The 17,318-nt window shown below is 29.3% G+C and overlaps 3 protein-coding genes across 6 annotated transcripts in view; 2 read left to right on the top strand and 1 right to left on the bottom strand.

Moving 5' to 3' along the window:
- Ccz1 (vacuolar fusion protein CCZ1) overlaps positions 1 to 10,138 on the top strand; it is a 14,977-nt gene extending 4,839 nt beyond the window's left edge. For both annotated transcript variants that reach the window (XM_014424725.3, XM_014424726.3), the window contains 6 exons: positions 2,222 to 2,338; positions 2,578 to 2,729; positions 4,956 to 5,109; positions 5,859 to 5,987; positions 6,598 to 6,737; positions 9,855 to 10,138. In XM_014424725.3, coding sequence (XP_014280211.1) covers positions 2,222 to 2,338; positions 2,578 to 2,729; positions 4,956 to 5,109; positions 5,859 to 5,987; positions 6,598 to 6,737; positions 9,855 to 9,910 — 748 coding nt within the window. In that variant the 3' untranslated portion in view covers positions 9,911 to 10,138. The remainder of the gene's footprint in view (positions 1 to 2,221; positions 2,339 to 2,577; positions 2,730 to 4,955; positions 5,110 to 5,858; positions 5,988 to 6,597; positions 6,738 to 9,854) is intronic.
- An 823-nt stretch (positions 10,139 to 10,961) lies between these two features.
- Positions 10,962 to 16,875, bottom strand: ND-ACP (NADH dehydrogenase (ubiquinone) acyl carrier protein). 3 transcript variants are annotated; one of them, XM_014424727.3, is made up of 4 exons: positions 16,695 to 16,875; positions 15,774 to 15,887; positions 12,396 to 12,483; positions 10,962 to 11,172 (listed from the first exon to the last, which is right to left on the bottom strand). In XM_014424727.3, exons 1-4 carry the CDS (start codon positions 16,845 to 16,847, stop codon positions 11,081 to 11,083), a joined length of 447 nt encoding a protein of 148 aa, XP_014280213.1. In that variant the 5' UTR covers positions 16,848 to 16,875; the 3' UTR covers positions 10,962 to 11,080. The 3 variants fall into 3 exon arrangements, with proteins under 3 accessions (XP_014280213.1, XP_014280214.1, XP_014280215.1); XM_014424728.1 differs by lacking the exon at positions 15,774 to 15,887 and adding an exon at positions 15,612 to 15,722; XM_014424729.3 differs by lacking the exon at positions 16,695 to 16,875 and adding an exon at positions 16,495 to 16,563.
- The window catches only part of Cdc16 (cell division cycle protein 16), a 22,378-nt gene continuing 21,669 nt past the window's right edge, over positions 16,610 to 17,318 (top strand). Inside the window, exon 1 of the mRNA XM_014424723.3 lies at positions 16,610 to 16,685. The gene's annotated coding sequence lies outside the window, so the exon portion shown is untranslated. The remainder of the gene's footprint in view (positions 16,686 to 17,318) is intronic.

The raw sequence follows: 17,318 nt of genomic DNA, 5'->3' as shown, positions 1-17,318 counted from the left end.
AAATAGTTTTTTGTTTATTTATGTTGTTCCTTTGCTGACCGCACCCCTCCGATTATCTTCTTCAATAAATAATTTTTTACTATGATTAGATGAAGAATTTTTTCAGCGATTTCGACTGTCACAAGTAGCTGTTGAATCAATTTTAAATTTAATTGGACCCACAATTTTTCAGTTATGGGTCAATTATTTTTTTAGTTTTAGGTGACCTTACTAAGAAAGTTCTAGGCTAGAAACAGGTCACTAAGTTATTGAAGTTTTCCTTTACTCTTGCACAAATCTGAGTTATAAAAATCTTAGTTCTACCAGAGACTGGTGCAACCAGCCCTGAGGTATTCAATACTCATCTTATGCACTACTTCCCAAAATCTTTAAAGTTATTAATGTGACTAACTGCTTTTCAAATCTAACAATCTCTCAGAAGTATTCAGTAGTTTCCTAAAATACTTTTGAATTCATTTATATTAAATGTTTATGGTTTATCTTACTCTTTGAAGATTGTGGACTATCATTAATTATCATTTTAATTTTTTTGTTTTTACCAAGTTAATTTTATTTGTTGAACATTATTTACTGGAAACAATAAAAATAAATCTTGTCTATTCAACTTAGTAATTTCTTCCAGATATTCTCTAGTGCACTTAAATCTCTAATTTCCTATGGAAATAGATATATTCAATGAAAAATTATCTTGGAAAATCTTATTTTTAAATGTGATTCTTTCTATTAACACATCCCAAAGGCCCAGATAGCAATAAAAATACAAACACTTTTTGTGGATTTGCAAGCACTAAGAGCAAAAAAAAAACATAAAGAACAAAATTGTATCAAAATTCAATTTTATGTATGAATTAAATTCATCGTAAGTTGAGCCTGTAATGCCTTATAGAGGTGTCATCATCATGATACCTCTATAAATAAAAAGCTCAATTACCATGACTGATTCTTACTGAAAACGATTTTATTCTTTACATGTTTTCAATATTCAACATTGTTAGCAATCAAATTTTCAAAAACCATAAACAATTATTTGCTTTTTTATAGAATTTAAAATGCATTTTTATCAGGACCTGTCTGATCGCAAAAAATCATTGGTATGAAATTGTTTTTAATTAAGATTTTCCACGAGAATTATTCATTGAAAATATACATTTCCATTGGAAATATTACAGTTAAGTGCGCTAGAGAAGAACTGGAAGAGAGTAATCTCTTAAGTTGACTTCACTGTGAAGAGAAATTTGATTCATCAGAGCTATGACCTTCTATTTCATTTTGAAGTTGTTGTTTTTTTTTTACCATATTTATTTTATTCCCAACTGTAAATAAAAAAACAATGTCATGAAGGTTGAGGTCATCCAATGATACCTCTCCATTAAAATTGAAATTTAAAAATCAATTTAAGAGGTCCCTATTCCAGCTCCTTCGTAAACATTGTCTCTTATTGATAGTCCTTTAATTAGAGGGTTAGTGTGTATTGGAAGTGTGTTGTGAAACCGTTTATGTAGTGATTTAATGGTTGTTTGTATGTAGGGAGTTCATAAGTCTTTGTTACTGATGTAGGAGAGAAATTATTGCAGTTGCATTAAGTTTTTTTGGCATATCCATAAATTTGTGCACCGTAAATCCAAATTGGTCTGAGAAGGTAAGTAGAAATCTTTAGTTTTTCCGAAAGTGGTAATTTTGATCATTTATTAAAAAAAATGAAATAATTAGCTTTTATTTTGTTATTTTTATGTTGGAGGTCCATCTTAATCGTTTGTCTAGTGTCAATACTATTTTACTGTGTCTGTCCAGGTTAAACTTTGTTTAGAAAAACAGGAAGTCATAGACCACGACGAGCATAAAAGTTATTTGCACTGCTTTCTCAATGTTTATCCCTGTTTTCCATTTGATACACCATTCATGGATGTGAGATAGGTGTATTTGTAATTGTTGTGAGGCTTGTGCTGGGTCACCAAGCTTGGCTAAAATGGCTGTATCGTCAGCATATGTGGCCGTGAGAGTGTGCTCCATTATGGGTATATCGGAGGTATACACTGTATAATAAGGGTGCTAGTTTTTTTTTTTTACTTTTTCTGTATTTTGTTGTTTTAGCACTTAAAAAAAAAATACAAATTTTATTATTATTATTATACTTTAATAAGTTGTATTCCTTTTAATAGTGATTGTAAAATGAAATATGAATTACCTAGGTTTTGCAACAAGTATAGTACAAAGTTTACAGGTCTGGTTTACCTGCTGAAGATGCTCAAGTTGTGTATAGATACCTTGTCAACAGCTTGTTACCATCCCATTCAACTTCTTCTCCAGACGGAATGCGTTCAGCCGTTAAACCTAACAGGTATCTATTGCCTATTTATCTATTTTGTTTTAAAAAATATGAATGTTTCTTGCTGAACCACTGCACAAAATATTGTTTGTGGAATGTTAAAGATTGTAAGTTCCACTTTAAAAATTACCTATTGCGTCTCTCACTTTTTTTGAGAAGTATCTTGAAAATGAGCCATTTAAATTTCATGAAATCTAAGTATTTAGTTCATTGTTCCATGATCACCTTAACAACAATCTTCAAAATTGTAGGTTTATTACTGGTCCTGAAAATCTCACTGATATTAACATCACTTTCTCTAACAAAGTGCCTCGAGTTTTTCTTTCTCATGTCCTGCAACCTGGATTTTTTTACCTTGTTGTCTACAGGATACACCAGACTACCCTGAGTCTTCTAATTCCAGGTGAGTTGTTTAGTTTGGATAATACTATTTTCTTCTTCTTTTAAATCTTAAAATTTTATTTTAGGATGAATAAAACAAGAAAAAAATATTTATGTAATGATAAGGTTTTGTTCATATGTATAGTGCATCTATGATAAGTTTGCCAGGTGGGAAGGGAACTCGCGCACCCCCACCCTAGCTCTTTCTCCCCTCCACACCATAAAAACCACTCCTACTGGGAACAAACCAAGAAGCAATCTGGAACTCGGTAACGTCCTACCAGTTCGAGATTGGGTAGGTACTTGGAATACTTTCCCCCCCTATTCTTGGACTCTTAAGTTATGAATATGGCAGGTTACTCCTTTCTTTATGTAAGGTTATCCTTTATCTTTGACTGGGACTATTTCTTGTTTTACTTTGTAGGCAAATATAATGATAACTCTATTGAGTATCAGTATTGAGTGAGTTGTCTAATGATTATTCTGACTTACTATTTAAGAACACAGTATCTTCCAAAAAGTCATTTTTAAGATTTAATAATCATTGTGTTTAGAAAAAAAATTGCCCTTTTTTTTTTAGTTTAAATTTGTTGTGAAACTATTGGTGCAACAATTTCCTTAATTTTAATGTTTTAAAATGGCAGTATATTTGGTCTTAGAATTGGGATAACTTATGATAAATGCAGTAATTTATGGCTTTTCATAAATTTAAATAGGTTCATAATTACGTTTTTGGTTTGAGGGTGGATATTTTCCCTCTACCCAGTTTATTTGGCATGGTAAACTTACAGGATATTAATGAAAATAGTTTTGAAAAACTGAAATGAGGAATTTCTACTTTGTAAAATTGCAGAATTAGGTCGAAGAGAGGAAAGGAAAGGTTAGGTTAGGTAAGGTAGTACAGTCAACTGAGTAGTTATGTTCCAACAACCACTTCTTACTATTCAGAACTGTAAAGACTGTACTGTATGCAGCATGTGCAGTAAAAGATTCGGGAGAAGAAAACACATACTATGCATGCTCCGTACAGTCAGGAGTGGTTGTTTGAACAGACCTAGTGGAGAGAATGGAGGGTTCGCAGGAGAATGTTTGCCACTGCGCATCTCTCCCCTCCCTTTATCCATAGGGAAACTCATCTTTGATGCACTATACAGGTCTTAAATCTTTAGACTTCTTTATCATCATTTAGATATATCTGTTTAAATTCACTACTTAAATTATTTAATATTTGTGTGAAAAAGAAAAGGTTCATATTCATGCTTTTATATTTTACTTTATTATTGTAATAATAATAATTATGTATTATTTTAATTATATATCTTGTTATTAATTATTGATAGTGAGGGGAAGACTGCAATACTATAGTGGAATACTAATAGCAATATTCCAAGTCAGAGCAATAGTGAACTCACTTTTGCTCTGACTTCCAGCCTGAAAGCGCTTAGGTGGTGTTAGTTGTCTATATGTATATAACAATTTTTTGAGTATACAGTTCAACTGATTTTCGATTTTGATGATTTATATTGTATTATGAGATCCTGTAATTTTTTTGAACAATTATAATTCAATGTATTGAATGTGTTTAGTCTGTATGTTTGTAAGTATATAATCATTTTTCAAGTGTACAACTCAACCAACTGATTTTCAATTTGGATAGCTCAGATTATTCAATGATATCTCATAAATATTTTGAAACAATTAGAGCTCAAAATACTAAATAATTATTTTATTATATTTTGATTACTTGTGTTTTTTCTTTGATTTCGTATCACATACCACATTTGTAAGTTCATGATGATATGTAATATATGAACATAAATTGCCAATTATTGAAAAAATAAAAACATTGAAGTAAAAAATAATTTAATTATAAAAAAAAATTTACAACATTCAGCAAGTGAATACATGTTCCTTGAAATCATGAAAAACACTAACATTGAGATGATAGTTTTCATAAAAATAACTTTGCTATCTGTGAAATGAAACATATTGTAAAATGGTATTAATTTCAGTTATTTCCATTTGAAATACTCAGTTAATAGTTCCTCAGATTAGCCAACCAAAACCAGTATCAGTCAGGGTTTCAGTCCTCAGGTGCCTGATTAAAAGGGGTTCTATTGTACCAAAGAAATAGAATTAGTGTCATGTTCTTTAAATAAGAAAAAAATATTTCCTTAAGTAGTATAGTATCAGTATTTTTTCTTATTTTCCATAATGAATTTTAAGATGCCTATTGTATTATGTTTAGGTAATGAAACAATAAAGCTCGACTTCTACAGGCGTCTGGATAGTTTTCTGAATAAGCGTTTAGAAAAAATCGACTCTGAGTTGAATGAATACAAGGAACAGCCTAGTAGTAGTGGACCTTCCAATTCTTCTGATACTTTAGACCAAGACATTAGGTTATTTTGTTTGTGTAATGTTTGATCTACGTATACTATGTGTGAACATTATATTATATTATATTTTATATATATATAAATGATGAGAAGATGGTTGGAGGTGTGGTCAGTGAAGAACACAAATAAGTAAAAACTTAATTATATAAAATAAGTAAGTTAAGTTTTCATATTATTTTATAATAAAAAAAAAATTATAATTCATATAAAATAAATAACTTTGTACTTATTTGTGTTGTTCAGGAACTGCACCCCCAACCATCTCCTCATTTATGTATTCAGGATATATTTTATTAACATTAGAAACATTATTCTCATTATTTGTAATAATTTTTTATTAAACAATAATAATTAGTCTTTTGACCCTTTCACATATCTCATGGGAAGGAGCAGTATCTTATTAGTTCCGGAAGAGATATGTTGCTATAGATGTTTTATTCACTAGTTATTCCCAGTTGCCAACTTAATTTCAAATTACTCTTATTATTCCCTTATAATGAAGTCAAATCTGGTTTGGCACAGTTGGCAGGCAGCAGAATGGTATGCTGTATGCTACACTACTGAGATTTCTAATTTATTATCTCCAACATATCAAAATTAAGAGGGACAGGATGCTGATAATGAAAATTTTATCATTTTTAAAAATTAAGCATAACATTAGTTCATTTTACTATTTTTGCTCTAAGTTTTCATTTAAAAAATATATTCTTTATATCCTTTTATTTTATTTTTGTAATTGTTTTTATTTACAGATTTGTTTATTTCAACTCGATGAATTTGGCTACAAAATCAGTTCTAGATAAAAAAAGAGATCCGGGTGGGCAGAGCATACCGAAAGAACTGCTAAGGTTGCTAGTTGATGTACAGCAACACCAAAAATGGTAGGAACTGTTTGCAACTTACTACTCCTAGTCCAGTAAAATTATATAAGAAAAGGGGAGAGGCCATGGAACTTTGATTTTTACTTTCACTTACCTATACATGGAATGTATAATAAGGAAAAGTATTGCGATCATAAAAAAAAAAAAATTGAATTAGAGTTTTTGATAAAACTTTGAGGTCTCCTGACACCAAAAAACTAGTCTTACAAAATGGTGTGTTCCTGTGGACAGCCTAGCTCAAAAATAAAAAGTTGTAAAAAACTGAAATTACAAATTTAAGGTGAGTATATATATATGGGATGTGAAAGAAACTTTTCCAATAAAATCAACTGATTAGAAGTACCACTTTATAGGAACAATTTTTCAATTTTATCAAAAACCAATCTAACGTTTTTGATTAAACTCACCAAGTCAATGTATAATTAAATGGTCTTCAACTTCAACTAGGTCTTATCCTCATTGAAATAGTTCTACAGGGCTTAAATAATGTATTAAAAAAAAAAAAAAAAACATCCCACTAAAGAGCCTTAAATTATGTTTAATTGGAAAAAACGAAACAGTTTCAATTGTTAGCAGGTGATAGATAAATAATACTAATTTGAAATTTCAGGTTATCTGATTGTGGGAATTCATCAAATGAAACTATGGTCAAGACAATTAGTGACCATTGGGTTATAGGAAAGATGTCCAATAATCGTCAGTTCTATATAGCTGTTGAAAGGAAGAAGGCAAACCTCATTGAAATTAGTGGTAAGCAAAGCTAACTGAAAGTTTATTTGATTCTTAAAACTTTAAAAAAACTTATACTAACATCCAGGTAATCTATACCCATCACTTTCAATAATTTCTTGAAATAACTCAAAATACCCACCAACGAATCATAGTCTGTTATCTTAAATGGGTTACCTACATGTTTACAAGTTGAGAGAAAATTTTTATCGGATATTACAGTTTTATTGACAGAGGAAGATCGACTACATTGTATTTGTATCATGGAATTAGTCATCAAGACTCAACTCAAAACATGTAGTTCATCTTTAGGGCTAGAATCACAAGAATATTACAAAACTCTTAAAGTTTTTTTCATATATCACACCCTTAATTTCAAAACCTTCAAATTATATTTTAGCAAAATTCAAAACTCTTTCATCTTGCAGATATTGTCATTAGATTAAGCATATTTCACTCTGAATCATTTTGATAAATGTTTTAAATAAATTTCAGTATTCCCAAGGATATTTTTATTTTTTATGACTACAGAATTATAGTTAACAGCTATTTTTATCTGAATATTGCAATCAATTAGTTATCTAGGAGGTTTTAGAACTCATTGCACATTCTTTTTATTGTTTGTAAGTACGATAGATATTGGATCATTCGTTATTAGGTGAAACTAATGCTATTTTCACCTTTAGAATTAATACATATTTTTTAAATTGGGATGTTGGAAGTGCTCATTACTATTCACAATTCAATTTCTTACTGGCCAGAAATGTATGTCTTGCAGTTTTTCCTTTTATGCATAAATGGAATATCTTGCTTCATTTCAAAATTGATGCTTGTTTTTCTTTTAGAATTACATTACAAAAGGCCTCTAGGGAAAGTTTTCATTTTTTTTTAAATTTACTGAAAAGGTGCGGTCCCTCTTCCTCTGTGAATTCTCTATATCTCATTGTAGTTTCAAATAAAGTACTAAGACAGCAGTAACAAGTCAGCTTCATTAAGTAAGACTCGTGGCCATTATTATGTTTCACCTCTAAATAATCTTTTCCTTCAACTTTCTTCCTTTTGTTGATCTTGAAGGACATTATTATGCTGTTCTTAGGGGCAGAAGTCTATAATTAATTTCGGGTGAACATCTTTAATAAAAAATATTTTTATTTTACTGTTTCAGATATAAAAATTTTAGTTCATCCGTTTACCAAATTTTAAAAAACCTATTAGGGGTGGTAAACAAATTTTTACCTGACTAAACATAGCCTCATATAGAGAATTTGTTTAGCTGGTCAGTTTACGGGTATGGAATGTTTTTTTGGAATGAATCGGTTGTTCAAGTTTGATGGCTAAAATTACTCAGTGAAATATAAACTATATTATATAAAAGGGAATGATCGATTCTTTGTCCACAATAAACTTATGAATTACTGGAACGTAATAACGTTTGAATTCAAACTTTTTATTCTATATCTTCGGTCCTAATTTGTTTACATTATGTGCCCTTTGGTGCAGTTCATAGAGCCCTAAACTACTGCAAATTTTGGTTGAGTAGTGTTGAAGTTATTTCTATTATTTATTTTTTTAAAAGGAAATCAAAGGCCGATGGTGTAGGCCAAAAATTTTATTTTTCGATTTTTTCAAAAATTCGTATTTAAGGGTTGCTTGAGGTGCTAAAAATAAATATCAACTTTGTTTCATTTCTAAAAAATATTTTACCACTCTTTGATATGTCAATCGGTCTCAGTTGTTTCAATATTTTACTAATATATCTCTATATTACTAACATGGTGAGCAGATTCGTCTCTTTCCAAAGAAAAAGAAAAAAATATTAATTATTCTCTAAAAGATTTCTTGAGGTGCTAAAATCGAATGTCATTGCTATTATTGGTTTATTTGTGTTATTAAATCATAATAATAAAGTATATGTAACTGTTTAATTTTAACTAAATACAGGAATGTATAAATTTTGATCATTAAATCAATATATCCTCAAATATAGCAATAGCAAAGCATTGCCAGGTCAGCTAGTTCAAAATAAATTAAAGAAAAGATATTCTATAAAAATTATTTATTCTGTCCGTTTGTAGATATGTAATGATTTTTTGACTAGATGGCTCAATCTCTGATGTGAACCAACCAAATAAAACTGTTGATGTAGGTTAGAGCTACAGTAGTTAGTAGTACAGGTAGTTAGGTTTTAGAACAATGTAATGATGGGCTCAAAAAGTTGAAAGGATTTTGAAAACATTCTTGTGAGTTTCTAAAGCACTTTGGTGGTTCTTAAAACTGAACAGCCAACAGTTTTAGACCTTAATAATTGAAGGTTTTTTTTTATGTCTCAATAACCTTGAAAAATACACAGTATTTCTATCTATATTGTTACTTATACCTATATTATCTACATGATATAGGATTAACTATTTTTGTCACATTTTTTCCTGAAAATAACATGCTTTTGCATTCTTTAGAGTAGGGAAAAATACATGTTTGTTTCATAATTCCTAGAACATGGTTTTCGAAATATCTGATTTAATAAAATCCCCCCACTACTTGTTGGTTCCCTTTGAATAGAATGATCCTAAATTCAGTATGCTGAGTTGTTTACTAGACATAACAATCCTTTCACATAAAAGTGGAGATGAATTTCAGTAAAGATTTAGTCATGTCCAAATGTTTGATTGCACCTCTGTAGTACCTTCAAATTTTGTTAGAGAGGTTGCTATTGGAGATGTGATTATTGAGCATCTTTTATTTTTTTTACCCAATTTGTTTTCCAAACCAAAATTAAGATATTAATGATCAAGCTCTGCTGCACAATCTTTTTTTTATGGTTTACATTACATCCTCACTAATTATATTAATCTCTTTCAACCTCAATAATCTATCTTCATCTTTCTTATTACGCAATCATACTCCTTAAGATTTTTTTTATATAAAGGGATGATGAGCCTCCCTGAAGTCTCAATGCCTGTTGTCATCACATAACAGACAAAAATCTAGTGTTTCATATTCAATATATAAATCAGAGTTCACTACAACAAAAATTATTTAGAACTTTAAATGAATTATAGCTTATCCAATTATGTTTTAGAATATATTAATTTTTTAAATATTATTTTATTCATATTTTTCATCACTTCTGCTTTACAGATGAAGTGAGGAAGTTATGTGAGAAACAACTGAAGAGTATATTCTTTCATGTGTAATATATTTCATGGATCAAGCTCTTTGTCTGATCAGAGATCCCTTTATTAATGCAAATTCATAGTGTTTCCTAACATTCCTGTGAAGATCATGTTAAGTTTGTTGTCAAATTGTATATATTTTTTGTTCATAATGTTGATGTCATAAGAGGACAACTATAATGTAGCTCTGAATTGAGTGCATAATGGTTACATGTGTAAAATGTAAAGTAAATTACCTAATAATCCTTATGATTGATTTAAATATCCTATTTAATTCTACTTTCTCTTTTACTATGCACCACGCACATACTGTAATTAATTTTGCTTAATTCACACTTTATTGCGGATATGAGGGAAAGAACGAAAAACTTGTTTACGACTTATAATAAGACACTCAACATATTTTGGATAGTCATTAAAAACTTTACACTTCAATGAGTTCAAGCTATGAATTTATGCATATAATTATTAGATTATATTCTCAATGAACCAAAATTAAACTTAATTTGTAGCTTTATTGTGAATATAAATTTATTATTATATGCATTATACAAATTGTTTTACAAGAATAAATTATTACTTACTATTTATTTCTGTTCCAAGCTCTAGCTTTATTGTGAATACAAATGCATTTACTTTTATTGCCAAAAATGCATTTTACATATGAATTTAAAGGTATAAATTTTAATCATACAACCAAAATTTTAATCTTTCCTGGAAGAAATGAACTTCATACAATTGGTGGTAGAAATAATACTGGGGGAAAACTAGCAATTACACACTTAAAAGTAATATTAATAAAACTGTTTTACAGGAGAAAAAAATACTAATATTTATTTCTAGTTCTATCATAATGATTTAATTTTTGTTTTAAACCTCAAAAACATTGCATAATAAACCACTAACAGAAAAAAGCGATTTATTACTAAAAACAACCTATGAGGCACCTATTACCTCTTAGGATAAGATAAATGTTGGGTGGGGGGATATATATAATCCCAGTTTTCAATTTATTAAAACAACTTTATAAGCTGGCCATCATTGAGGCATTTTATTTACAAAAGAAAGAAAATAAGAAGAAAAATCATAATTTTTAATAGCTATATGTACAAGGAAAATTAGTTATCAATCTCATTAAAAGATAAAATAACATATAACTTATTACTTAACTACATTTTAATAAATTTTTGTTCATTCATATATATCATTCCTGTCTCCAACATAACGGACTATATCAGCTGGCCTAAGCAATTTTTCTGCATCTACATCTGGTATTTCAAAACCTGAGGAAATATATTTAATAATTAAATTATTTTAATTTAGTATAAATATTATATGTAAGTTTAATCTAACTATAAATTTTAAATTTCAATTACTTTATATTAGTTTTGAATGAAGTCATCCACTTCACAGTAATTGATTCTGAAATGTTTTTTATTACTGAAGAGGATATTCAGGATAAATTTATATTTTATTGCAGAATAGGACAATTTATATCCACAATTAGCATGTCAGCAGAGGAAATGGAATAAATACAATAACAATTAAAAAAATACAGTCATATAGGACCAGACGCCTGAAGTCAGTAGTCCCAAACTGGCTGCCGTAGCATATAATGCCACTTTCTCAAAACATCACAAAAAAAAAAAAAAATTAAAACAGCATAAACACGGTTCATTTTAACATTTCCTTTGCACTGGCTTTTCTTCTTTTAAGAATTTTCTGCTTTTCTATAAGGATAATTGTGTTATATTTTTAGCTCAACAATGGTGCCACGAAATTTATTTTTATTTAACCCAACAAGGGTGCCCTTAATATTTTTTAGCATAAGAAAGTGTTGTAACAAAAAATGTTAGGGAATTGCTGCCTAAATTAGTTCCTTCTGACCTTTTATTGATCTTGTTCAGGTTATTATTAATTGTTATTAAACAATTAGAGGTCAGGATTAATGGTTTTTTAATTTAAAAAATAAAAGTAAAATTTCGATAAATGGTGACTTTCCAATTGTACAATTAAAAATATACCTTAGTTTATCACATGAATGATTGATAAACCTTACCCTACTCAATCAATACTGGGTTAATCTTTTCAAGAATGAAAAGGAACTTGAAGAACCAAAAGATTGATTATAAATAAACCATCTGACTCTTCCCTTTCTTTGGATAAATTCACTAGCCTTTTTAATAAATGATGTAACTTGGCTGACCCAAGTCATTTTGATGCTTTTCAACTCGTGCAACAAAACCACAAATGGTCAAGAACAACCACTATATAAGAAAAATACTGCAGAGATTTTTAAAAGTATTTATCACAGTATCTATCTCATCATACAACTTGAGTATAAGTTGTAGTTAATAGTTTGCCTGTTTCACATTAGCCATCAATTGCTGTTAATAATATTCTTGAATTGATGGTTAAGATTATTAATTGAGTTGAAAACAAAGATGGTAAACTGGAAAGGTGGACAAGGAAAAAATAAAATAACAGAATATATATAATTATTTACCAAATTCATCTTCCATGGCCATTATTACTTCAACATGATCCAATGAATCCAAACCAAGATCATTGATAAAATGTGATTCAAGAGTTAGCTGAAAAATACAAAATAAGATAATTAATAATTTTAACTTCAGACAATTAAATCATAATAAAACATTTATTATAATATAAATCATGTTATAATTATGAGAGATAGTTGACCGTGGATGATAAATGAGGAGAAGATGGTTGGGGGTGCGGTCAATGAAACACAAATAAGTATGACTAACTTATTTTAATGTGCCGACGTTTCGGCTAGAGTTTCTAGCCTTCTTCAGGGCTGCTTGCTGAAAAGTTGAGCGCCTAATGAAACTCTAGCCGAAACGTCGGCACATTAAAATAAGTTAGTCATACTTATTTGTGTTTCATTGACCGCACCCCCAACCATCTTCTCCTCATAAATCATGTTATTTTAAACCTATGTCAGATCACACTTAATGCTGTGAGTCTGTACCTGTCCCAACTAGAGTTAGTTCTGAAGATTAGTATGTTATAGTAACATACTTGCCTTTAACCTCAACCTCTTCTGTGTATCATAACTGGGAACATATAAACAAAGCATTCTCATGGTTTTAAAGAGTACTAAGACAAAGTCAAATTAAATTAAGAGAAGAGTCGATTTGAAGGCTTAATTAATGAACCCTCGCACAGCCAGTATAACCAAATGGCAGGACCGAACAAAAGCCCATACTTTAAAGATTCCTTACCTCAGGCATGTGAAGTTAATCAAAAAATCTGAGAAGAATAGATTGGGAGGATTCTATAGCAGACAAATATATTGTTATGTTCTTATTTTGGCAATATTTATTTAAATTTTATTATGTTTAAATTTGTTGACAATATTGAAATGACGGCACCTGACTACAAGTTTTTATTAATTCATAAAATAATACATATAATGACAAAACAAAATTGAAAATTAGTAGTTTAGCAATTAAGATTTCATATGTAAACAAAAACAACTAAAAATTTAAAAGATAAAATATGGACAAAAATTAAACATCAAATTATACAATTTTAAATTTTCATGATCATAAATACTTGGTTGTTAGTATTTCTTCAATTTAAAGTTCACTCCTTGTTGAGATGACTTTTTCATGATGATTATTCATAATTAATTTCAATTTCATACCTTCACTAGAATTAACTTTAAATTCATATGAATTCTGAATAGCGACTGACTAGATCCGCTTTATTAGTGAATGGCACTGGCCAAAAAATAAAATAAATGAATGTCTTTTTACTTTTTAACTACCAGGTCCAGCAATTTTTTGCAATTGCTAGATTTAGGAATGTAATTAATTAATTGCTTATTAATTCAAGTAATAAGTATAAGTAAATATTACATAATAAAAATATATGGTACAAAAATAGAAATAACTTCCAACACGACTTGAGCGATCCACACAAAACTTAGGAGTGGTTTAGGGCTCTATAAACTGTACTAAAAGGCACATACCGGATCTATTTAAACAAATAAGGACCAGAGATATTATGAAATTAAGTGTTGGATAAGTTTTTCTTTATTTGAAACCAATATTTCACCCTTGTATTGTCTATTATGTATTAGTCTAAATGATGTTGATGTAGGTTAAAAGAGCTGACATTCAGCTTTCAAGTTACAATAAAAAATAAACAAACATAAAAGAGAAACTTCTGCCTAATTTTTCTTTTAATATTGGTATATATAATAACTGAAAAGAAAATTTATACTTTCTTAGCTACATGCCAAAAACATTTTAACTTTTTTCCTACCAGAGAAATCAGGGATTTTTTTTTTTAATTCGCTGTATTATCGTTAATACGGGTCAGATTTAGTTGATTTTATTTATTTTTATTCTGATTTTATTTATTTTTTCTCCTTTGAGATCATTTATTTATACATCATGTTGACATATACATAATATATAAATTATGAATAGTCCTCACTCGGCATTAGACTCTTTTCTAAATTTAATTTCACTTTGTCTTAGAACTCTTTAAAATCATGAACATATTTTGTGAAGACATTCCCAGTTATGATAGACAGAACAGGCTGTGGTTAAAGCCAAGTATGTTCAAGAATCAAGAAAAAAAAACAGTTAGTAAGCATACAAACAAAATAGATTCTAAATGTAAATAATACCAAAATATGTTCTAAATATAAATCTAAAACCAAAATAGGTACTATGGGTAAATAATATGGTCACAATTAAAGGAAAGACCTTAAGAAATATAGTATCTATCAAGTTAAAGACAAACAAATAATGAGAAAATACTTTAGCACATCTGTTACCACTCAACACACCAAAATAGATAACTCACTATTCCTTGGCCGTTACTGATTTATTTGTCAGAGGATGTTGGAGAGATAAGAATTATTGAATTTATAATAGATGAATTCCTAATTATCAATACAAACAGTCCAAAATTTGTTTTCCCCCAACAACCTGGCCATTTCGCACATGAGGGGAAGTAATTCTACTGATACTAACCAATTCTAGCTTAGTGGGAAGGTCTAGAATCAATGGATCCATAACCCAACACCAAGAAATAAATTTAGAATGGTCTAGGCTGGACCCTAACTAGTGCTGTTTTGACTAAAGGTTGGTAAGGTGACATATTAACATTCCTCGCCACCATCACTTCAAAAACTCAAAACTATAGTCACAGATAAAAGTACAGCTTTAGCAGGTTACAGTGATTCTTCCTGATAATACTAGGTAAAGAAAGACAATATAATGTTGTTTAATATTACAAGCCCCTAGTTACCCATAATCAAAACGTCAATCACCCTTATCTTATAGCTTTAAGTCTTCTACATTTTGACTAAATGAATACCTTTAACCATGCCAATTATGGTCCCAACCTCAACTGAAAAGGAATCATAATCTGTTAATCACTTGAATATAAACCTTATATAAGATAAAAGTGCATAGTAAAGTCAACAGCTGTGATCCAATTAAAGCAAGTAAAGTATATGTGATAACCCACAAAAGAACATTCTGTAAAAGTGTGAATAAACCAAAATGCCATATTGAAAAAGGGTTTCTTAAATATTATCAAAGGGATTATCTAAAATATCAGTCCTCAACCCAAAAAGATAGGTGAATTCGAGTTTTGGTGTGTTGCTACTCATAAGCAAAATTATAAAGTATATTCAATAATAATTCTTCATGAAAAAGATAAATATCCTCCCTACCTTTTCAGGATTTACTTTATCATAAAGTTTCAGGACTAGCAAAACTCTTTCCTTGATGAGGTCTAAAGTGAGAGGTGGCCCATGGCTAAACAGCCGCCAGTTAATTACATTCTGGAAAATACAAAAAAAGAACTAGCATCATACAAAATCAGGGTAATATACCTTTTCAGCAGTAACTTTGTCGTAAGCTTTGATCACATTGAGAACCCGAGCTTCTATTTCTTCAAGCTTAACTTTATTAGAGGCAGTGGAACTCCACCTCCTACTTTCTGATAACTGCACAAGTAAATTTATTTGGCAATTACAAATAATATAATTATTACAAGAGAAAATGTCTCTATATATGATAATATAGACTGCTATAAATTTTTAAAACTTGATAAGAGGAATTTCAAAGAGATTAGCCATATATCAAGCAACCTTCCAATGTAAATAATGAAACTAATATACCATTCGTGAGCATTATTAATATAAAATAACATAATAATTCCTAACACTTCAGGTTTGTTCCAATGAACACTTTAAACTGTTAAAAAACTGGTGAGAGCATGCAAAAAAAGTTCATTTCAACACCTGTATGCATGTGCCTCCTGATCTGATGACAGCCTAAAGTTATCATAGGAATAAGATTATTATTTAGTTCTTAATAATAAACCTATACACTGCATGTGCCTGCTGAATTGATGACCATCAAAAGTTGTCACTAGAATAAGCTTATAGTCATTAAGTTCATAATATTTTTAAAAAAAAAATTACAAAGTTACTATTCTTTGACACTAACACTTGTCATTTAACAGTGAAAAAGAAAAAAAATCATTGACCCCTGCAAGAATGGCAGATTTTAAACTAACAAACAACATTTAATATTATAAAATGAAATTACTTTTAATGTGAAATGAAATGTGCTGGCACATTTAATCAAGAAGGGGGTTACCATACTTTTTTAATACATTATGAACATACTTAAGGCAATATACACCTGATATTTTTCACAAAACATATGTATTATAAAATAAAAGATTCAGGTTTAATACTAAAGTAGAATACAGTGAAAATTAACAAATGCCTTAGAAGGTAACTTACACTTTTGATTGGAATGAACGTTTTCTGAGGAGTGTTTTTAACATAACGATTGCATGTTTGAACACCAACAATCGCAGATTTGGCAAAGGTTCCAGTAAATACCGAGTAATTTCTGGCCAAACTGTTCTTAATACCTTGAACCAGAGCCGCCATTTCTGATACAGATAGGGCCTCTAATCATCTGAAAATTTTCCGGCCACTGCCTTTTAGCATTATCAATTTGATGAGAAATTATTCATATTTGTGATATGTGAATAGAATGGCATAAGAACCTTATAAAAATAATTCATTATTTTATAAATGGAAATATCTTTGAATAAACTTCCATTAATTTATAAATTCAATATTCAAACAAATGGTACAAAATATGGATGTCGGTAACTTGAAAATAAGGGATATTGAAAAATAATAATGATTGTGAATTCATAATCATTATTACTTTTTTACATCTCCTTCTAAATTATTGTTCATTATCAAAATAAAAAACAGAGATCAATCTATGATAGTGTTAACAAATTTAAAGTAAGTTACTACATGTCAATACTTTGCTTTAATAGTAGAACATCTGATAAAAAGTGTTAGTTTTTTTTTGGAAGATTGTTAGTTGACCGTATGTGATGGACG

Source organism: Halyomorpha halys, unplaced genomic scaffold (assembly GCF_000696795.3).
Source record: "Halyomorpha halys isolate HHAL.00 unplaced genomic scaffold, Hhal_1.1 Scaffold478.1, whole genome shotgun sequence".
In the NCBI taxonomy this organism is placed as follows: domain Eukaryota; kingdom Metazoa; phylum Arthropoda; class Insecta; order Hemiptera; family Pentatomidae; genus Halyomorpha; species Halyomorpha halys.
The sequence above is the reverse complement of the archived record's forward strand: the minus strand, read 5'-3'. Positions and strand labels throughout refer to the sequence as shown.